Source organism: Cryptomeria japonica, chromosome 4, assembly GCF_030272615.1.
Source record: "Cryptomeria japonica chromosome 4, Sugi_1.0, whole genome shotgun sequence".
Taxonomy (NCBI): Eukaryota; Viridiplantae; Streptophyta; class Pinopsida; order Cupressales; family Cupressaceae; genus Cryptomeria; species Cryptomeria japonica.
Window position 1 is genome coordinate 599,560,189 of NC_081408.1, and position 23,475 is coordinate 599,583,663.

The 23,475-nt window shown below is 36.4% G+C and overlaps 2 protein-coding genes across 5 annotated transcripts in view; both read right to left on the minus strand.

Moving 5' to 3' along the window:
* LOC131040323 (mitochondrial protein pet191 homolog) overlaps positions 1–23,475 on the minus strand; it is a 70,804-nt gene that overhangs the window by 24,595 nt on the left and 22,734 nt on the right. For 3 of the 4 annotated variants that reach the window (XM_057973221.2, XM_057973220.2, XM_057973219.2), the window contains exon 2: positions 16,240–16,344. In XM_057973221.2, coding sequence (XP_057829204.1) covers positions 16,240–16,344 — 105 coding nt within the window. Of the gene's footprint in view, positions 1–9,143; positions 16,068–16,239; positions 16,345–23,475 lie in introns of all 4 variants that reach the window. The other variant, XR_009104810.2, reaches the window with a different exon arrangement.
* LOC131040321 (uncharacterized) lies at positions 48–1,831 on the minus strand. Its single transcript, XM_057973216.2, has 2 exons — positions 537–1,831; positions 48–442 (listed from the first exon to the last, which is right to left on the minus strand). Exons 1-2 carry the CDS (start codon positions 1,365–1,367, stop codon positions 371–373), a joined length of 903 nt encoding a protein of 300 aa, XP_057829199.2. The 5' UTR covers positions 1,368–1,831; the 3' UTR covers positions 48–370.

The window sequence follows — 23,475 nt, forward strand, 5'->3', positions numbered from 1 at the left end:
TAAAATAGATTTAAGAGCACATTTATTTTTACCTGGCAGCAGGGTGTCTCTCTTACAAATACCAATAGGTGAAGAAAACAATGGCCCATCTTCCTTCTTGTACCTCTGCAACTCATCAACAACGAGGTCTTGAATATTTTCATCAGGAACCAACCTCTGAATACATGTGCCAAGGCCAAGTTGAACCTCCTCATCTATTTTGAAAGTGCGGGAGTAAAAGAACTTGGGCTTCAAATAGTAGGCAGCAGCATGGATATGTTGGTGGAGTTGTCGGTTCCACCTTCGATAAATTATGCGCCATATGGGTTCATATTTGGTCCTGTCTGACCCATACAAGTGTTGAATTGTCTCTTTGGCCTTATCCATGGCCTCATATAGATACCCTATGGGATTTTTTATCCCCATCCACCATCTGTAGAACCCTCACCAACAGTTCTAACAACTAGACATGACAAATTTAACAAAAATTAGCAATGTGTAATATTAGAAAATTAAAAAATAAATCATCAATTGAAATTTGAACTTTGAACACTTACATTGATGATCTCCTCCATGAGTTTGGCAAATCTATCATCAAAAACGGCCTTCACGACCTTGTCTGCTTTAGGCTTCCTACAATAAGGGCTCTCCAACCATCTTTCACTCACAAACATCCTCTTCAGGTTGGGCAATGCATGTAATATGCTTTGCAAGTTGAGGAAATTAGTAGCAAAATGTGTGACTCCTGAACGAACAAGATCCTTACCATCAGTGTGTTGTCTCATAAGCTCCAAGACCCATGTGTGGTTGTAGATGTACTTTGTGATTTCCCTTCCATCTTCAACCACATTCTTCACCCAACTAAGTTTCCCTATGTCCTCAAGGAGTAAATCAAGGCAATGAGCAGCACAAGGGCTCCAGAATAATGTTTGATGCCTAGCCTGTAGAAGTTTACCAGCTGCCACATATGCAGCTGCATTATCGGTCACAACCTGAACAACATTTTGTACTCCCACTTCGGTCACCACCTCATCCAACATGTTGCACAAGGTTTCTGCATTCTTCACTTCAGTTGAGGCATCAATCGATTTTAAAAATACCACCTGTCCCCCTGAAGCAACTAGAAAGTTTATGAGTGTCCTATTCCTACTATCTGTCCACCCATCAAATAAAATGGTACAGCCATTCCTTTCCCGATTCCTCCTTTGTTGTTCCACCAACTGATGTGTGTTTTGGACCTCATGCTGCAATAATGGCCCACTCAACTCATAACGACTTGGGGACTTGAACCCCTTACCTGAAATGGTCAATCCACTGACCATTTGCTCCCAATATGAACTCTCAACAATACTAAATGGAATATTGTTGTAAAACCAAAATCTAGCCATTGTTGCTTTTGTCTGTTGATGCACTTCCTTATTCCATGAAGTACCCTAACAATCCAGGTTGCGCACCAGGAGTGTTACGAGGAATTAAAAAACTAGATGTATTGCTGCCCACTTCAATATGTTCCGGCCCTGTAGAACTGATATCTCTCATTGGGGCTGCCATTGCCTCTGTTGTCCTCTTTTTTTCTGCCTTCTTTTGCTCAAATTCGGAAAGCCTTGCTTTTGCTTCCCTCTCAGCCTCTTCAGGAACATTTTCACATACCGTAATATTCTATCTAGTGATCTTTGCAAGGTGATATTTGAGTCGGTGTATGCCACCGGTCATGGCTTTCGTGCAATGGTTACAAATAACCTCTCTTGTTACTGCACCTCGTGTGCCATGTTTCCACATAGGATCCCTCTTTCTACCACCACCTCTAGTTGCAGAAGCCATTGTCCTTTGTAAAAATTCGAAAGAAACCTAGCAAAGCTGCAAAAGAGACGAAACATGGATCAATCTCCTACTTATGTATTTACTTTTAGTCTACAATCAGAAATTCTGAAATATAAATACTGTCACAAATCTACAATCAGAATCTTATTGCAGATTTGTGACAATATTATCATTAATCAAAAATATAGCAAATTTGTGACAGTATCATCATTAATCATTAATCTTATAGAAAAGGACAAAAATCATTAATCTTATAGAAAATATAGCAATACTGTGACAGTATTTAATATTTATAATAGATTTGTAATAGAAAATATAGCAATACTGTGACAGTATTTAATATTTATAATAGATTTGTAATAGTAAATTTATATATATTATAAAATTATAAATAGTAATACTGTGACAGTATTTTCACAGTCCCAGAAAATATAAATACTATCACAGTATTTATAATTTATGGTTTGTGAGCTTTAGTGAAAAAAATGAAAATATAAATACTGTCACAGTATTAATAATATAAAATTATATATAAATTAAAAATCAAAAAATAAATTGTTAATCTGAAAATTAAAAAATAGAACACTGATTAACTCATTAATGATTTATTGTTTTGCCAGAAATTAACTATACTCTATAGTCTATACTGTAAATATTGTCTATACTCTATAGTCTATACTGTATAACTATAAACTATAACGCAATAAATTAACCCTTACCTCTGCTGCATCAAGAACTTTCATCAATCCCGTCAGCCGTCGCGTCTCCTCCAGTCGCGCGCTTAAAAAAATTAACTTTGCCCTCGTCCATAAAAAAAAAGCCACTTTTAGGTTTGCCAAATATTATAAACAATTAACCACTTTTGCATACCGCGATTTTTACTGTTTTCCATGCGATTTTTTCGCAATTTTAATGCAATTTTAACTGCAAAAAACCCCCGATTTTTTACCCCCGATTTAAATGGCGATTAAATCGGATAGGGTTTTGCCTCAAGAAAAATCACAATTTTGGCAATTTTTAGCAGATTTTTTCATCCTTGATATCAACAACTCCAGATAGAAGCCCTCTTGTACGATCTTCAACTGGTTCTTTCTTGCTCCTATTCCCGCTTTAGACATGGTGTCTGTACGAAGCTCAAAGTCAATATCATGACCAAAATAATTCAAACAACTTGTTTTCAAAATTCCTTAAGTTTTGATTTTTAACGATTTTGTCATATTTAATGGTCTAAAATCAGAAATTTCCATGGTTAGTGACAAACTCTGAAAACAACATGAATTTCAATCAAAATGGGGTACAAAACCCTCTTAAAAACTAGATTTTCAGACTTATGTAAGGTCTGATCACAAAATATGTCTGAAGTCACCCTGGTATACTCAGAAAATGAGGAATTCGAAGCTCAAAATGTATACCCAGGTCTGAATACACTCAGAAAATGGTGTATTGAAGTCTGATTTTCTGATATTAAAGTCTGAATACACCCTCTGAAAGTCTAAAAATGGATGATCTTGGCTGCCCCAACACGTCTCAGGTCTAAATTCTGAGTCTGGAGGTCTGAATACACTCAGAAAATGACAAATTTCAGAAGTCAAAATTATAAACAAAGTCTGAATTTCTGAGGACAAAGTCTGAATACGCCCTCCAATGGTCTGAAAATGTCTCTCAAAAGTCTAAAAACACTCAGAAAATGCTCCATTTTAATGGCTGGAAGTGGTCACAGCCATGGCACACCTCCACACTTAAGCTGTTTTGTCCTTCAACACTCCAAAATGGCCACGTCTGGGCACAAATAAGTGGCTGGGAATGAAGTCTCAGTCTGGGAAATAATGCTGGTAATGTAGTTTCAGACTGGACCAGCAATGGTGCCAATCACAATGCCTTCAATCTACTTAACAATGGTGCCCCAGGACTCTTAGGCAAAATCGCCCTCCTCACTACAATGGCGCCTCAAATAAATCACTTCAAACCACCCCCCAAATGAGGCACAATCAGCTACAAACAAGGTTGATGCCCTCCAATAATGGGGGCGGCACACACAGAATCATCCCAATCAGCAATGGCATTCACATAAAAGCTTGGAGACCACCTTCATCAATGGTGCTATCCCACACTTGGACACATTTGAACCCTCTAACCAGCAATGGCACTTCCAATCAGTCTTCAACCTGTCAAATCAATGGCAATATATTATTATTTTAATGCTGGCTGGGTCCTTTTATTCATGTTTTCACCTTCCAAGTTCACCACACAAGCAACGTGGGATAAAAAATTGCCCTATATCAGCCTGGTGGAAAATCGATTTGCGTTGGGATTCCACAATTTGTCATTAAATGCATTACACTTGATCATCAATAATTGTGGCAAGGCAAAATAAAATCATTTGGGGCACGCTTGTCATTGCATTAAATTCCAACCACCTGGGGGGAAATCGATACCTATCTGGACAAGTAATTTTCATCAAAATTCGCCCAACTTGCACATTTTAGCCTTGAGGAGAAAATTGACCCTCCTCTGGACAACAAAATCATCATCATTTCACTTACCTTGTCCAAAAATTCCACCTTGCAGAAAATTGATGCCTATCTAGACAATTAAATTTCATCGTTTCATGCAAAGGCATCCCCAATGGAAAACAGTCCTTCATCTGGACTCAAAACCCTAATTAAAACTTGTCAAAATTCATCAAAATAGCCTCCAAGGGAAATTCGAACTCCATTTGGACAATAAAATTTCATTAAAACTCATTAATTCTTCCCAGTGGAAAAACGCACCTCATCAGGACGACATAATCTTGTCCACACTTAACTTCGTCTCCCTCATTTTCTTCCTCTGGTGGAGATTTGAACCTCATCTGGACAACTCATAGCATTTAACTTAGTCATTTTACCCCTAGTGGAAAAACATGGCTGATGAGGAGGATTATACAGACCGAAAAGAGGTAACCTTGAACCAACCAATCTCTAAGGCATACAAACTCAACCGGTAATCCCTAATTCCAAAGATCCTTACACAACACCAAGTCAAGCAATGGTTCAATGACACCAAACAACACCTTGGAAAACCCAAAGGCTCCACTATGTCCACTTACAAACAACTAACACTTCTCAAGTTCTTGTGTGACTACCCACACCCTTGCATACATGAGTGGGCTACTACTAGGCTTTTAGGGTTTGAATGGCCCACTTGACCAATTCAATACAACTGAAACAAGATTTCATGGTTTAGACCCACCGGAACATCAATTTTGACTCGCCCACAAGCTGAATCGGTTGCTACTAGGCCTCCATTTGAAGGAATCGGGTGATAACTTTTGACACCCTGAGGACCTAAGCAAATAAATTATATTTTCAGATACCCTTTAGGGAGTTCTCAACAATATCTTAGTTTCCGGTACCGGTCCAACTTGTAGATATTCCAACCAATGCTACACTAACAAACCTAATAGGGCTTTTAGACCTATTTGATTGAACGCCTTTCACAAACTGGCTTGGTTCTCCTAATGGGTGACCATCACTGACCATGAAATGTTATGTAAACCTTCAAAGTACTCTTCTACCACATTCAAACCCTTTTCTAGTGCTCTACCACTCAATTCTCACGCACTACACTCATCAAACCAGTCTGTCACATAGAGATGCCAGACCTAGGGTTAGTTCTCCATCCTCTTCGCCTTGTTGTATCCTCTTAATGGCTTTTGGAACTGACATATGATACAGTGGCTTATCATCTCCTATAACGGCAGAGTGTTCAGTTAAGGATTGATAGGCCAAAACCAATTATTGCAGTCAAACCCTAGGGGTTTAAGGGTTTTAGGCTACCCGGTAGAGATTTGCTTGTAGAATGGGGCAGCGATCGCTTCAAGACTTCACACTAAAAGCAAAACAAAGGTAAAACGATCTAGTTACAGGAACTATACCATGAGCATTCTTGTCAATTCACCTTCAGTATGCAATCAACAGAAATTAGACGGTTTTCTGAGTTTCCAACAGTTCTTGATACTTTGATTTCCTTTCCAAACAAACCAACATACATCCTTCGGTGTTTGGGGCCTTTAAAGATATCTCCCAAACGACCACAACCTCCTCCAACTGTTTTTCAAACTGACTGACCGTTGGAGAATCACGACTTACAAAAAGTGCAAAATTGTCATGACAACAAATTGACAATATGACAACTTTTGCATAATTCAACCAACTTAGACTCTAGACTATCATAGTCCCCCAAAATGATTACGGTTGATTCTAAAACATCAAAAACGACTCAAATAGACTTGTGGTCACTTGATCCCTCAATTTAGACCATTGTAACCCTTATTGCCTCAATTTGCTCTACCAGACCCTAGATGACAATTTGACCCAAACATGGACAAACTTGTCACACTCCTAGGACATTGAATTACAAAAAAGGACCCATAGGGTCTTATTACATTCCTTCTAGGCAAATAGAAAATCATCTTGTTCTTTGTTCATGCCTTCATAGGTAGTTGCTCCTGCACCAGTGGCCCATTGGGACAACTGCAGTGGAGAATCCAAATGCATCGGGATTTTCCCCAAAACACTTGCAACTTGGTGGAAAAATGCCCTCCATCAAGATAGAATCCAATTTACCTTCAAAACTTGGTGGAAAAACACCTGGACAACTTGATTTTATGCCTTAAAAGGGGAGAAACATTTCCCATCGAGACTATGGTGTTTTTCACACTAAAAAGGCCAAAACTTGACAAATTTAATCATTTTGCATCGGGACTTTTATCATTTTAACTGAATTTAAGCAGGGGAAAACAAGAGTCCATCGGGACTTTGTGCAAATTTGACCTAACTTAACCTCCTAGGAGTGGAAAAACGACTCCTATAGGGGCACTTGACGCTCTAGCACAAAATAACACCGATTCGCAACACTTGGACATATTTACGCTCAATTTACAACTTGTTGCAACCTCAAACTTAGGCAAAAATTTAGGATCATGAAAACATTCGGCATTTAAAACATATGATCCTATTGACTTCCAAAACTCAAAACCCTAATTGCACATTGAAAACCTCCAAGTAAAACCATTTAAAAAACGAGACTCGAGCACTGAGAGCTCAAAATTGTCGTCTGACTGCCAAAAACCCTAACTAACAAGATGCGAAAAGCAGGAAAGAGGGGGTCCTCGTTTGCAATGGGGCAATGTGTGAAAAGGTCACAACACATACCAGCCATCTTTCTTCTATGCCACTTATAGAAACTTGATCATTTTTTCATTGAAACCAGTAGACTTAGACAGTTTAATAATCAATTTCTCTCCTTTTGATTCAAGATATAAGGTATTGTTACATGTATCCTTACTTAAGTCTTGAGATGAAGTAACACTAATTCTCTCTGAATGTAAGAATGGACATGACCAATGTACATCAACACATCCTATCCACTAATGTAGCTCTAACCAAATTGATTGCTTTGGAACTTTGATGTCTTTTTTCTTGAGGTACTCTTGCTTCTTAGTTCTTCATAGTTTAACCACCAATTCCATACATCCATCAACTTCATCTTGGCACACAATACTTGCTACTTATCATTGTAGCTCTAACAATCAAAGTATACTTCCAATTGACACAGCCAACTATTCAAGTTTCTGATGTTAATTGTCTTTCAGAAGTGACTATGTTCAATTTAGGATACATAGAAAACAAAAGGTAAACATAATAATTTAACTTCTATGTTGAAATTCTCAAATTCAACATTTTGTAATTCCTTTTAACACCAATGCTTCTTTGAGATCCTCAGATAGTGGAATGGTGTACTAGGAATGTGTTTATATGATAGGAAAAAATTTCATGGATTTTACAAAAAACAGAGAGAGATGCAAGTGACAAAGAGTGTCATACATATACTAAAAAAACAATAAAAAAAAAAATTGTAGCTTTTCAATTGTATAATTAAAATGGTAAGTATCATTCAACATTCTAAAGAGTTGAAATTGAAATAACATTAACATCTATGGCATTGAACAATGAACATTCAACATTGGCCAGTCAAAATTGAACTTGCAAATTGAGTAGAACAGGAAATACAAATACAATTGATTTTTTTATTATCAATAAGCTAAAATAACTAAATGTTTGAAGATGCTCCCTTTTTTGTCTTTCTAATATTACAAATACATCTTTTCTCTTTTAAAATTGTTGACATTGGAATGTCCAAATATCCTCGGGACAATTTCAATAGGTTGGAGGCATCTCTCAATCTCCCAAGGACTTCAAGATGTCCAAATGTCCCCCAGAATAAGAAGCAACCTCAAGATGCAAAACACTAGGAAACGTCTTAGGAATATGAGAAAAAAACACAAAATTAGGGCAAGGAGATGTCCCACCACCTCATGTCCCCATGCTTCCAAAATGTCTAAAGAACCACTAGAGGGATAGAGACATGTCCCCAATTAACAATTCCAGTAAACATTGGTTTTTCTCTAAAGGCTTTAACATAAATCTCCAACATAAGAACCATGAACTCAATGAACATAGTTACATACCTATCACAATGGAGATATTACCCTCATCCAAGAACACCTTTTTTTAAACCCCTACTCTTTGTTCTCTCATTAACAAAAGCTCTCGTCTTTACATTGTCCATCCTAAACATCCTGAAATTTAATAATCAATGTGATTCCTATGTGGAAAGCAAGTCATTCCATATTGGTGCCAATTTTGGTGCCCCTCAAAAAGAAACTTTGCTTGCAATCATGCCATTCCTATCATGATATCAATGTCAAACCATTATCTTTCCCATCAAAAGCCAGGTATTTAGGTGTTGGTGTGTCTTGTCCCAAAGTAAGTATAGGCAAAATGTTCATCGTCAAAGGTTTAAATTCTGAAAAGGCTCCAATGCAGACAGGATGGGAAGAGAATGAGGCTCCAAAGACAAGATTGATAACAATAAGCATAAGTGAAGGATTACATGATAGGAATGTCTTCTCCAGAATAGTAAGATGAGGTCATATTTTTGCCACTGCAAAAAATGTCGCACATTCAAGCAAGCAATTTTTATGTTTACCAGAGATCAAACTTCTTTAGTAGAAAGTTTCTACATTTTGAAAAACATGTTTTTTTGCTTTTTTGTTATGTCCTAGATCGAGGAGAGAAGCACAAAATCAAAAGTTTCTATTTTTTGAAAGTTGTTTTGTATTTTTTCTATTTTTTTGGCAAAAAGTGATGAGTGGCAAAGGCAAATAGTTACTGAAGCAGCATGAAAATGAAATTCAAAAACATGAAAGGAAATGTATAATGGAATTTTAATTTATGTCAGTATTCAAAAATGAAATATGGAATAAATTTAAAAGAAATTCAAAGTTATGAGCTAATTACTTGAAAATTTGCATTGATAGCAAAAACCCCCATAAAGTCCATTTTTTGGTGTCAACAAGAGAAAGTTCCACCGAGTGCCAGCTTTGCCAATTTTTACAACTTGGCATTGATGACCAAAACCTCCACAAGTTCCACTTTTTGGTATCAAGTGGAAAAAGTTCCACCAAGGGTCAACTTTGACAATTTTCCTTTGCATTGATGGCAAAAACCTCCACAAGTTCCACCTTTTGGCATCCACTAAAGAAAGTTCCATCAAGCACAAACTTTGCCAATTTTCATTACTTGGTGTTAGCAGCATAAAACATCCAAAACCTCCAACAAAAAGTAAATAGGGGCTTAAACTCAATCAAGCACCAAAAAACATGTTTTCCTTACCAAAATGACGATAGAATTGAAGCAAAAATGGCACCCAAGTTAGTATATAGACACAAGTGAAGAATGCAAGTTAGTATATGGACACAGGGGGTTCCATAATGTGGACCAAAAAAAAACACATAAAATAAGATATACCCTAGGAAGCCCTATCATTTAAAAACCCAGTAAACAAATAACACCACTCTAATTATAATATAAATAGGAACAATAATAAAATTAAAATGCAAAAAGAATGCATCTATACTATCAAGGAGATGTTCAACTCTGTCAAAAGCAATTCTGGCAACATGTACTTGTCATACAGAAACCATATGGAACTCCATCCCAAACCTTGGATTTATAAGCAAGAGGCAACCAAGACTGCAAATGGTTTCCAAGACTAGGGATCAATTCATAAGTTACAAACCATGGGTCAAGTGAATCCAATGAGACCCGTGTGTTCCACCTATTCCATACATTGAAGATATTTCCCAAAGAAGGATCACCCCTTGCGAGCAAGGGAATCAACTAGTTAACCTAAGTGTTGCATATGGGAGCACTAGCTGCTCTTACAAGATGCTCTTAAACACTGTTATATTTACCTGGTTAAAAATGCTCAACCTAGTCTACTTGTAACTCCTAGTATTAATGCTCTTACAACTATCATTACACATATTCCAAGAGGCAAGATATGTCATAACAAGGAATCTTCAGACTCCTCACAAAAATAGTGCCCCATCCCAAGAGGGTCCTAAATACAACACTACAATTATCAAAATAATTTAAGGATTGGAAGGTGTACAGCAAACTGAGTCCTAAAAGTCATTGTATCTTATGTGTTCACACGAAAAACAAGTACATTGTACAGCTCCATTAGAGGTTGTTCTATTTAAATTAGGTTTGCATTCTACTGCTTTCATCTTTTCCATATCCCACTAAATTTGTATAATAATAATAATCCATGACATGGGTATACCCTTGTGCCTAGAGAACATGTTAAAGTGTAATGTCCCCATCCTAGTCAAGGACTTGGGTTTGAGGAGTTAGCCTATTTTTGGACCCTTGTAGGCTAACAGGGTATGGATAAAGGGGTCAGTAATGCAATATCTTGAGGAGTGGTCTATCTATTTGTTCTAGTTCAGTGTTGAGTTCAGTTCTGGTCTTCGTTTCATCAGTTTCTGACACTTTATGAGGATTTCCTATTTTTTAGGGAAAATTTGCTAAAAATAGACATGGTCCTATTTTCATTGGCATGGCGAACTGTGGCCCTAGCTTCTGACAGATTCAATTTCCGAGCAATAATGAGAGAGATATGAATTTTTAAGTGGTTCCACAGGCAATTAATATTTTAATGAAATATTAATATAAAATCATAAAGTGCATCACTTAAATTTATTTAAGTGAATATTTATTATCTCCTAAGCTAGGCATTGCTTTTAGGGTTAAGTTGGAAATCCTAAAAGCAAGTTATAATTTTTAAATCCCTAATTGCCAAAAATCGCACCTTTTGGGTATTTAGGCAGCCAAGATGGAAATTAAACCTCATTCATTGATATTGAGCATTTGACATTATCTTCTAAGCACTTGGCTATGGCGGCTAGGGTTTGGACCTATTTTGGAGAGCGTGCATTCTTCAGAATTCAATAGCTTTGAGATTGTGAAAGATCAATCGAATTGTTGCAGCTTGATTGGCTTCATTCAAAAGTCAAATTGAATTGAATTGGGGCAGATTTGGCTTCTTACAAGGCAGATTTGTTGTAGGTTTCCCTATTTACTGTTTTGTTGATTAATTCTTCTGTGGTTTGGAGGCTTCTTTTCTCAAACACACGGCTTGCTCATTTATTGGCGCCATCTTCTACTGTTTGGGTGCCTTAGTATTAAATAAGAGCAGATCTGAATTGTTTCAGAATAAAAATCAGAACTTTGTAAATTGCTGATTTATTCTTTCTTTTCAATAAATTGGCTAAGGACCTATGGGTATGCTTATAAATTCTCCAATTCATTGTTTCAGTTGATTAAATTCATGTATTATTTCTATATGTGTTGCAAATTAAAGAAACCCTCTTCCGCAACTTCGGTCTAATTCTGAAAGACCATCTTAATAATTAAAAATTACAAAGAAGATCTACAAATTACAGCAGTTGAAGAGTTGAACCAGCAAGGTTCATCACATAAAACTCCTGTAGTTTAGAGTTTTGAATGGCAGGCAGTTTGTTCCAGCTATTCTCCTATGGTCAAATGTTTTGTCCATTAGTCGTATCTATTCAGAGAAGTCTGGCGGTCCCTAAGAAGGTGGTTTGCTACTCCTCCAAGAGGATATTACCTTGTTAGCTGAGATTAGTTTTACTCAATGATAGGGCTCCAGATGGTGGGTGCATCCTTCTGAAGGTGGCATGTTGCTCTCATTACAAGTGCTTCGTCAAAAAATTAAATATTTTGTTAATTTAGGCCTCCTTAATTTTTTGGATTACATTTTCCATGACACCAGAGGATATTTGTGCTTTTCGTTGAACCCTTTTCAAACAAAATCTCCTTGAATAGTGACTAAAAAATATTCAATATTCTTAGGAAGAGATAGAAATTTGAACTGATAAATCAAAACTGCTTGTGGAACAGAGTTCAGCAGTAGTTATTTTCCAGCAAATGAGAGCCAACAGAGTGTCCAGTGAGAACTTATTTTGAAGTTGATGTATAGTTCCATCCCGAAGATTTTCTTTGAGCTTCAGATATGATGGGAATCTCAAGTACAGTGGATGGTATTGGGTTTTGAGATTTGAGAATCCTAAGGAATTCCCTTTCTTATTGCAATAACACACGCAAAAACTATGTGAGATATGTGTTTATTTGTATCTCAGTTCTGTCACAAGACCACCTGACATTTGGTGAGAATCCTTCCCAATTTTTTTATTTACCTAACAATGAGTGCAGAAAAGCAATGCATCATCAACCAAATAGAAGTTAGCATATTTATTGCTCTATCAACAATTTGAAATCCATAAATCTTTCCAATACTCTGTGCCTCTTTCAAGGAGCTTGGATATACTCTCTCCCACAATGGTGAATGCATACATGCTGAAAATGTCTCTTTGATGTAAGCATATTGAAGACAAAAAAGGAGTAACCATTTCTCCATTGATAGAGATAGAATGCATCGAAGTTTAGTTAAAACTATTATAATAATATCTTTCTCTTTGTGTTATTAATGGTCATTTAAGTTGTTTCTAATTTCACCTTCTAGTTAATGATTGTTTCTTTTAGAAACAATCATCTTTGTAACTCTATTTAAAGGAGTTTTGTCTCCTTGATTAATTGAACAACATCGATTCTTTGAAATCCATATGCTTTTGCATCTGTATTATGGTATCAGAGCCTTGGTTATTTTCGAAATAATTTTTCAATTAAAAATTCGTCACGAATTTTTAACAGTTTTTTTTGAAAAAATTTCTGTTTTTTGGCAATTCGTTTTGGCTGCGGCTACTAGGGTTTTCAGCTATTTTCTAGCCATTTTCTGCCCTCTCCCGCAACCCGTCTCTCCTGCATTTCGCGCGTCACGATTTTTTTCCCGCCTGCAAATTTTTTCAGCCATTTTTTGGACAGAAATCTGCATTTTCGACTAGGGTTTTTTCGGTTCAGATCAAGTCGAAAATTTTTTCCCATTGCAGATTCTTGGTGGGTTTTTCGAGATCTCAACTGGGTCGTCGTCATAATTTTTTGGGTGCCTCGATTTTTGAGCCAGCAGATCCAGATTCTGATAGAAGATTCTTTCTAGGTTTTTCGCAAGGATTTGTGGGTTGTCTTCGGATTTTTTTGGGTCAGCCGGAATTTTTTCTTGAAATTCATGCCAACCGTACTTCATTTTTTGAAGTTTGTACCTGCATCTGCCTCTGTTTCTGCATTGGGATTCGAATTTTTTCAATTCAGTGCCAGCGCCTCTTCTCAGTTTTTTCATTTTCCGTGCATTGGGAAACATGCAAGATGGTGTCATTGACCAACTTGATGTTGGAAGGCAATCAGGTTTTGTGCACTTAGCATCTTCTAAGTACCTAGTTTTGGGTGCCTCGAAAAGCATGAAGATGGCTTATGGGCATCAATGTTTGTTTTGGTTTTTAATATTTTTTTACCTGAAAAAAAATTCTGATGGGTTTTAATATTTTTTTCCCTTAAAAAAAGTCTCTGGGTTTTTAAATATTTTTTGTCCCTATAAAAAAAAATCATGGGAGGGTTTATGATTTTTTCCTCAAAAATTGTACTTTGTTGCAGTCTGTTTTTAGTCGCACCTAAAGTTGTTGTGCGAACATCTGCACTAGTCTCTTGTTTGTAGTCTATTTTCGGGCATCTTGCTCATCTGCAATAGTTTGGAGGGTTTGCCGATTTTTTCCTCAAAATCGTGACAACTGTTCTTGGTGTGTCTCTAGTTACAGGGAAGAACAGTTCTCCAACATCAGGTTGGACGGTTGGTGTTGTTTTGGGTATCTCCAAAAGTTCTGCAGTTTCTAGGAGGGTTGGTGGCAAACTCATCTCAAGTGGCAGAGTTAGTGGCAGGGTCTTGTCTTCTGTTGCAGCATGTTCTGAGAAGAAGGGGGCAAGCTTCTCTGTTATTTCTCTTGGTAGTTAGAACGATGATCATTAAGGGAGGGTATTAAAATAATATCTTTCTCTTTGTGTTATTAATGGTCATTTAAGTTGTTTCTAATTTCACCTCTAGTTAATGATTGTTTCTTTTAGAAACATCATCTTTGTAACTCTATTTAAAGGAGCTTTGTCTCCTTGATTAATTGAAAAACATCAATTCTTTGAAATCCATATGCTTTTGCATCTATATTAAAAACCATCAATCTATCCAATGACTTGTTTGCTGAAAATAAAGGTGGGCCATTATAATCATCTTGCAAAGCATTTTTTAATTTCTTTATGACTCATCAAACCAAGCCGAGCTAAAAGATCATCTTTGAGGATGTGCCAATATATTCAATATAAAAAAAACTGGAAATCCACCTGAACTTGGGGCCTTATTTCACTAGAAGGAAAAGATTGTGCTTTGCATTTATTACTCTGTGATGGGCCTCATCAATTGGTTATTTTCTGCTCAATTAAATTTTGGATATATTTGAAATCCCGTTATGTTCTTGTTTATCAGCTCTTTAGTGATGATCATTTGGATATGGTCTGCTGTACATGTAAGAACTTCACTGGAATAAGAGATAAAAAAACCTCTTTGACAAAATGTGATGCATTGCAACGTTGCCTGCTCAAACAATTTGTGGAACCATTTAGTATTGGAGTCTCCATGTGTAATACACTGCTCTCTGTAACACTGCCATCTATTATTAAGTACTGATCGGGCTATGGATGAGAGGTTGTTACCTATTTGTCATGGTTTAAGGGAAACCCTTATGCCAGATTTCTTTTTGAAACATTACAAACTGATTTTTTATTTCCAAGAATTGCTGAAATATATTACCAGAAATTGTCATTATTCCATTGTCTCAATCTGGTTTTGAGTTATCTGATCTTTTCCATGAACATAGACAGTTCATGGCCTGGAATGATGCTTGCAGCAGCCTAGCATTTCACTACATTATCACTAAGGTCAATATGTGAGAGCTACATTTTTTCACATTTGAATCAATTCACTCCTCAGTATGCATGATATAGTGAGGGAAATGGAACAATGCTCTCAAAACCTGGAGTCTCCAACCCTAATTGTGTGTTGGCCATGATCCACTAATAAAAAACAACAACTCTGTCTAATTTTTCAGCAATTTAGTGTATCCCGCAGTATTACTCCAAGTGCAGGTGCCTTGGTCAAAGTCAAGGTCCTTAACAGAAGTATCTATTGCCAGCTTAGTGAGGGACCTCTGTTCGATGATTGAAACCTGATACCCCTTTTTCCCATCCAGTGACTTATTGTGCTAACAATGCCCATAAGTATAAGATTGTGTGAACCAATGCTGATGATCTGTACTGTAAAATGTTCCATGAAAGAAATTACATTGTCTCCACTACGCAGGATGTAAATATTGACAATCTTATAATAGTATTGAAATTTGAAAGAGAAGAAAACATAAATGTACCACAAGAATATGATTGATATCAGTGTAGTGCATACATAGATGGATCTCAATGAATCATTGAGAGTGTTTACTTACAACTATACATGAATACTTCCCCAATGACCTGAATACTCGAGGCCTTCTAGGACTCTGAGCTGAAAGTTTCTTGAAGGACCATGTCAATGCCTTCTGTTCCTAAACTATTTCTGATAAATTTAGGTGTGCCTAACCATCTTCTGTTCTACAAGAGGATCTGCATTTGGAAGTTTGAATAAAAATGGAAAAATGCTCCCTTAGAATCTTCGAGTTGTTTATGATGTGAGCTTCCCTCTTTGACACCACAATTCCTCCTGATTCAAAGGTAGCTAGACTAGTTCATCTTTTTATGTTTCATCATTGGATGGTTTCCTTTTTTATTCTCGGTGGTGGCTGTTGCCTTCGGCTCTCAAAACAGCAATTTGGCTGGAATTCTGTCTACTTCGGGATGATTTTTGCCTTTGATCTTTCTGCATTTGGACTGAGATTTAGAAGAATCGGCTTTGGATGTATAAGTGATTGGTCTCTTTTGATGTTTTCTGGTTCAGTTAGTTTGAGCAGGTAAACTTGCAAAATAAGACACAAAAGGACCCTAAATCCTGTTGAACCATGTAAAGTGAATTTGGAATATGAAAAAGGGTGTGTGAGTGAACCTGGCCACGCTTGCAATTGAAATATGTTTCCCTTAAGCCCACACATTCACTTGGAATTGCAGGATCCTTTTCCCCTGCACATTCTCTATATGAACGCTTCTCCTCCTGAATTGAAAAGGAAAGCATTTATAAATTTAGAGAGGCTAACTGTCAAAAGAATACCATGTCTGGAAGCAGAGAACAGATGATTAGAAATTCTGTCAGCGATACTAAGTAGAATCACAAAATAAAGAATCAGAGAGAATACTTGCTCTCAAATATAAAAAAATTCCCATCAATTATATTTTACTACAAATAATATAATGTTAAACACAAATTCTCTGAAATACCAAACTATAAAACATTTAGTCTTTACAGATCCATCTATGTTTCTAGAGAAACAAAACCATGTCTCCTGTAGAGATCATTATTCTTAAAAATTCTTTCTTCCAATCATCATGCCAATGTCTCAAAGAACTCAGAAAATAACAATCTACATGCCCACATTTAACCAAACAGTAGACACTACTGTTTATCCCAATGTTAAGTTTTACTGTGTTAATCATAAGAGCAGAAGGCTCGGTCATGATTGATTTATGTTCCATGCCAAACAGCCTTAGATGTTGATTAAACCATCACATATGGAATGACTTGTAGAGTAATGGTACTTTTAATCAAAAAGGCATGTTAAAATGTCTCGCATGAAGCTGTCTTTCAAAAGCATAGGAAATCACAGCTAAAGTAAAATCTTTGACATGTAAATAGAATAGTAGCTGGCTGAATCCCATAGCCAGCGACCTCTCCTCTAATATGGCATCAAAGTAAAAATATGAAAAACAAAAGGTTCCATATTGATATTTATCCATTACTTCCATGTGGTAATGCTTATTGCAAACTTCCTATAGTTCTGTAAAGATTAATTTGTGCAGAAATCAAGCATCTGTCAAATAGTTTTGAGGTAAAATTCTAGTGTCCTCTGTACCAAATCACAGATTTCATGAAATTGAGAGAAAAGGTTTCAGAAGATTTTACTGGTTTTTCAAGAATCCTGGCAGATGCGAAGTGTGTCTGCTATCATTTTTAATGGATGATCTCTCTGTCAGCACAAGCATGGATGATCACTAATTTCTCATAATAGAGATATGCAAAGCTACATTAGGATAATGTATCCATGGGATAGTTGCAAAAGACCTTGCTTCAGTGCCCAGCACACAACTTAACAAAAACAGAAGTGGATGATACAAAGCATCCTAGATCAGTGGATCTTAGATTTGCAAAAGTATACTTAAGGCTCCACTGCTTATGTTTTTCATGGAACCTAGATATCACAAACATCATTTTGGACTAACATAACCAATGGGTGAATACTGTAAAGCTAACCAGAGTAAGACAAGAAGAAACTTGGACCCTACATTGACATGCTAGTGGGAATATTGTGTTTCAAACTTTCATATAAAACAAAGTATGGCAAGCCAGAGCAGGAAAATAAGAAATAATAGACACAGAAAAACAGTTGCACACTGTACATTTAAAGAGAGCATGAAGACAAGAGAAGAAACTTAGACCCTTCCTTAACATGTAAAGTAAGAATATTTTGTTTCACATAAAACGAAGCATGGTAACCTGGAGCGGGAAAATAATGACTAATAAACCAATGAAAGAGAAAACCTAGAAAGGCTACTGGATTCAAAGAGTCATGAATACCATCGAAGGGCATATTCTGGTGCACCTTGTACAGTGTTACCTATTTGGGTGATGGATCACTTACTATATAAAGGAGCAAAACAACTTGTGTTCCACGAGCTAACATCCCACTACCCCCCACCCCTGAAAAATGAGCCATTCCAGGGGCAGGGATGAACCATCCTCCTTTCACCCACCTGCTCTCCCCCCTCCCACCATTACTGCCTGCAGAGGATCCATTTTTTTTGCTCTACAAGTTTTGGTGAGGTTTACTCACCAAGCTTTTTGCAGAGTTTTTTTTAAAAACTGTAATATTCCTTGCTAATATAGGTGTAAAAAATGATGAATTTGAACTCAAGGAATATTGTCAAACAATTTGCATACATGCTGAAATCTATCATATACTGACTGCAATTGATGTAGGAAGATATACAACAATCAAACATGAAAAATACACCTCAAATGCATCCTAAATCTGAAATGGGCATTTTATCAAACACTTGCCATACAAGCTTCAGAATAAGCAAATTGAATATTCAATACTGCTGTCATAAAGTTCTGATTACAATTTCAGATTTGCAAGATGCACAATAACATTTATTTCTCAAACATAATTGACATATGAAGGTACTCTAAAGGCTGCTCCTAATCTTTGAACACAATGTAGTCAGAAAATTGACCAAAACATAAACCCAAAGGGATCAAAAACCTGATTTGCTGATGCCGATTGAATGAGACACCTTCAACAATGATCGCAGATTTTTTATTTGAATTTTGGAAGGCTCTATGAGGAAAATCACCCACCTTGCAGCTGGCCACCCTTGCCCTTGATGTTGCAGCGTAAACCATAAATAATTGCAGCCTTTTGTCGCCTTCAAAACATGATGGAAATGATGTTCTGGATTGGGGAAAATGATAATGATGTTCTGGTCAAATACCCAGAACGATTTGTCCCTTCTATCAAACGCAATGAACATAAATGTGAGCCTTATGTGGTCTGATCAACCTCCATGGCAGACCTGGTATAAATCTGAGAACCACCTCCAAACTTCACAAAATCACCTCCAAAATACTCCTAAATGGAGCACCTATCTGCCCTCAATAAATGGATGCCAAAACTGAAATCAATCAACCCAAAGATGAAGGCTCCATACCAAACCAAACTCTATGGATGTTGAAACAAAGCTCAATAAGCCCTATGTGAAAGACTGAAGTATCTTCCACCACAATGCAACCCTTCGGAGGATCTTTCACCACCTCAGTTATGCCAATCAAAGAGAGTTATCGTTCTCTAAGACTAAAAATGAATTGCAGAAACCCTTGGCTCCACAAGCTATCAAGCAAAGAAGATGTCAAAACATTGGATGATCCAACAATGAGCCAACCCCCTCTATTTATTCTTTTTCTCCAAGAGGTCGGTCACCTTCTAGAAGATTCCTTTTTCACAAAATAATATTTAATTGCACTTTTAAATAATATTAAAATATCATTATAATATAAAGTGCAAATAACATAATACATGAAAGTACATTATCTCACCCAAAATCATATAAAAATTAGATGTGAAGCCGCAAGCACTGCCCAAGTGACCCTCTCATCAATTCCTTGGCCTACGAGGGTCAAGTAATAGGCCAAACTCCATCAATGTCTGAGTACTAGTGAGAAGGGGACATTACAAAAACTCACTGTTTTTAGTGAGTACTCACCAAGACTCACCAAAAAAAGAGTGAGTTTTTCCATTCAACTCAAGGTGCCAGCAACATGCCAAAATTTGAGAAAAAAAACATGGGTTAGACACCACCAAAACTTTTTATTTTTTGGCTTTATTAGCATTGTTTGTGGTCTTCTAAAAAATTATGAAAATGGTGTGCACCATGAAGGTTTGTGTGGTTTGAAGGTCTTCATTTGGACTTGGCTACCTTGGACCTCACAAGAGGCACTGCTCCTAGACCCCCACCAAACTCATTTGCCATATTTTATAACCATATTTTGCATAAAATTTATATATTTTTTTCAAAAATATAAGTGTTTTTTAAGGGGTCAATTTTTTCCCAAGTACTCTCTGAATCAAAAAAATTTGGCTTGCCAAGCACTCTCCAAGTCCGAGTTTGCGAACTATGATTCTATGTCTCACCTTGATCTTGATATAATCAAGGAGTTCTCTTTGTATTCTCATTCATTTTAACAATTCATCACAATGAACATTTGCATCAATTAATCGAAAAGCATTATTCTCTCATAGTTGATCTCTCTTGTGCTTTCACTAAAGCTCCTAGATCTTGGTTGACTACATCTTCAGCCAAGTCTCGCTTGTTATAGCTCTTAAATGGTATCAAAGTTTGTGGAACTGCTTCTTGTTAGTCTTTATTAAGAGATCTAGGTTGCAAATCTTGGTGGATCTAGAAAAATTGAGTGTGATCTTCTCTTGAATCATATGATAACATGGAGAATCAGAAAAACTTGATAAAAATACTGGATTTTGAAGGGATTCCTCTTTGTGGCTTTGTATTGCAGGTTGGAGTATGTTGTTGCAAATATGAGCTCACTATTGAGTTTAAGATGTCCAAGAAGGTCAATATTAGCCTTTTAATATGTCCAAATTTGAAAGATCCCCAACTAAAATCTGATCTGAATTTGCTGATAGTTTCAAATCTTAATCTTTGACCAGCGATAAGGATGATTGGATTTTGTTTGGTTTTTGAATTGTTTCTAATTTTTTTGTGTTTTTTAATGCCTTATATGGAGATGTACGCAAGAAATGCAATGAAAGATTGACTGAAATAGAATTGAATATTCTGCAAACTTTTAACAGCAACTATAGAAACAAATTTTGGAAGCTTTATTATCTAGAGAGAACAAGTTGCATACCAGGTGATCCCACGCCTATCCTAGAATAAGGGTTTTATTGACAATTTGTAAAATAACGACTTCCAATGCAATTCAACTCCTCCAATGAGATTTATTCACCATAGTAATAATTATGTGATGTCCCCAAGTAAGTTTAACCATTTAAGACATCATAATTCCAACATTCTCAAAGCAGATAGAAATAGAAATAGAAATAGAAATTAACATCACAATGGAGTTCAACTTAAAAAACCTTACTACAATTAAGTTTGGAAAGGATTATGATCTTGAATAGGACGCTTTGATACCTCAGCGTGAGGACTCCCTCAGGGTTTTGGATCCAAGCCCAGGCCTAATTTTCGGATGACACCCTCAAGTTCTTACATGGGTCGTTGATCTCTACCCATCTTGAGATAGACGCCCGATGGTTTTACACAGGCCTTTCCCTATTCATTAATACAACCTTTCGACTACATTCATATTAAGGATTAACAATTTGTTTCTGTCTTGTTTAATTGTTCTAACTGGTTCATTTGCTAGTTACGGATAAGAGTTTGTATGATAAAGAATAAATAGTTATGGATTCATACATGTGTTACAGATAAGAAATTAATTATTGAATTATTGCAATTTTATTAAAACGCTGATATATTTGACATCCCCTTTACGGTTTATTCTAGTAATCATGAATTAAATTACTGATGTTGTATTTTGCTGTATTATGGATGACTTGCATTAAATATATATTTTTGTGTAAATTATGTGTACCTTGGCAAGATCGCAGCAGAATTCCTATAAACTGATCCCAAATGCGTATTCCCAGCCTAAGGAAATCGTATGCAGTGGATATCCACCAATGGCTAGTGATTAGAGCAGCATATATTCAGACTGAAGTTCAAACGTGATTTTTCCTCAGTGATTTCCTCCCCTTTATATCTCTCAATTTGAGGGAGAGGTCACACCTCTTCATCATGTATGCCCTTTGGCAACTGACATGCCCTTTCACCATTAGCACCCTTTGAAAGAGTGCAACTCTTCATTATTTCTACCCTTTGAAAGGGACACAGCTTTTCATAATCAGATGTGCACTTATTATTTAAATCAGATCTGCACTTCTCATTTTCAAATTATTCCCCCCCCCCCTCAAATGAGGTTCTCTTCTCCCTTTTATATCTCATTGTTGAGGGAGTCGCAACTTTTCCTTTCATGTCTTTTGACTTTTCATTAACTTAATTAATTTTTAATTAATCATATTTAATTATATTATTTTATATTTTAATTTAATTTTTAATGTTTTAATTTTATTATTATCATTTATTATTAAATTCTATTTCAAAGTGGGGACATTACAATTATCTAAAACAATTTGATGATCAGACAGGAGATCTGAAGCTTATTCCAAAAACCTGTCAGGAGACTCCATCCAAATTGCTTCCAAATCCCTCATTATTTGCTGATTGCTTCCAAATGTGTTGAGATTTGTCCAAATTGATTGCCAAATTATCTTAGCTATGCCCTGACAATGATTTTACCAACAATTACTTCTTCAAAAACGCTCCCAATTATTTATTTGAATCTCCAGGCAGCTAAGGATGGTACGGCTGCCATAGGGAGAGGTACGACTGTCCAAAAATGCTTCCAATCTGCTGGAAAGTGCCAATAAACCGCCCAAATCTGAGCCTCAACCTCTGAAATTGCAGAAAGATCACACAAACCCTCTGAAAATGGTCCTCTAGACCTGATTTGAAGGTTTCCTTGAGTGCTGACTTGATAGAAATGGCTGGGGTTTCGTCCAACCTGTCCACAATTGATGGATTTCGTCTCCAATTTGGTCTCCAAACCTGCTGTACCTACTATGGCAGCAAATTGCAGAGAAAAAACAATAAAAACTCCAAAAATAATGATACCAAGTTTTGCATGTAGAGCTTCCTTACGCCTCCCAAACCTAATCCGAACTTCCTCTTGGCATCTAGAAGATTCCAATGGAATCTTAGGCTCTCATAAAAGTTCACCTAATAGAGGGATCAGCTCATCATTGAAAGTGGGGCCACTTTTAATAACATGTTACTTAGGAATATGAGCCAAGGTAATTTCATAAAGTTGTTTTATAATAACTTGTAACTTAACTTTTTCTATTTTAAGAAAAAGTGATTTTATAACTTTAATTTATAAAGTTACTTTATTAACTTACCAAAGTCATAAAAATGACTTAAGTATAAAATTCCCTTTGGCAAGTAGATCATCCCCAAACACTATAATTCACTTGTGGAGATGGGTGTCAGGTGAATTTCCCATCCCGATAGATCACTCAGGAAGTGGGGACATTACAAAATTGGACATGTGAAGTCGAACGTACAAGGATTTGAAATTGGAAGGCCCCATGAACCTAAGCCTTTGTGGCCGATCTGATAAATTTGGACACTTCGCCCCAAATCCTCTAGATGAATTTTTTATCTCCTACGTCATACAGATGTTGCCCAAGAAAAAAATCTCGACTGGCATCATCTTTATGTTGCTGTTAGGATTTGAAATTTTTTTAAAAATGATTTGAAATTAAAAAAAGGAGGTTTGATAGATCTATGTAGGCATATAGAGTACACTAACTCCAAGGATGCCATGTGACTTGGCCATAGCCAGCCACAACCACTAATCCCAATGAATATTTCAAGAAACTAGCCACCAAACTATCAAAAATTTCCGAAACCACCTGTGACAGACAATTTTACA

What these genes read in the sequence shown, in the direction of transcription:
- LOC131040321 (XM_057973216.2), bottom strand. Translation starts at nt 1,367, where the DNA reads ATGGCTAGATTTTGGTTTTACAACAATATTCCATTTAGTATTGTTGAG. An exon ending in TCATGGAGGAGATCATCAAT is followed by an intron (nt 443 to 536) that starts GTAAGTGTTCAA and finishes TGTCATGTCTAG; the next exon opens with TTGTTAGAACTGTTGGTGAG.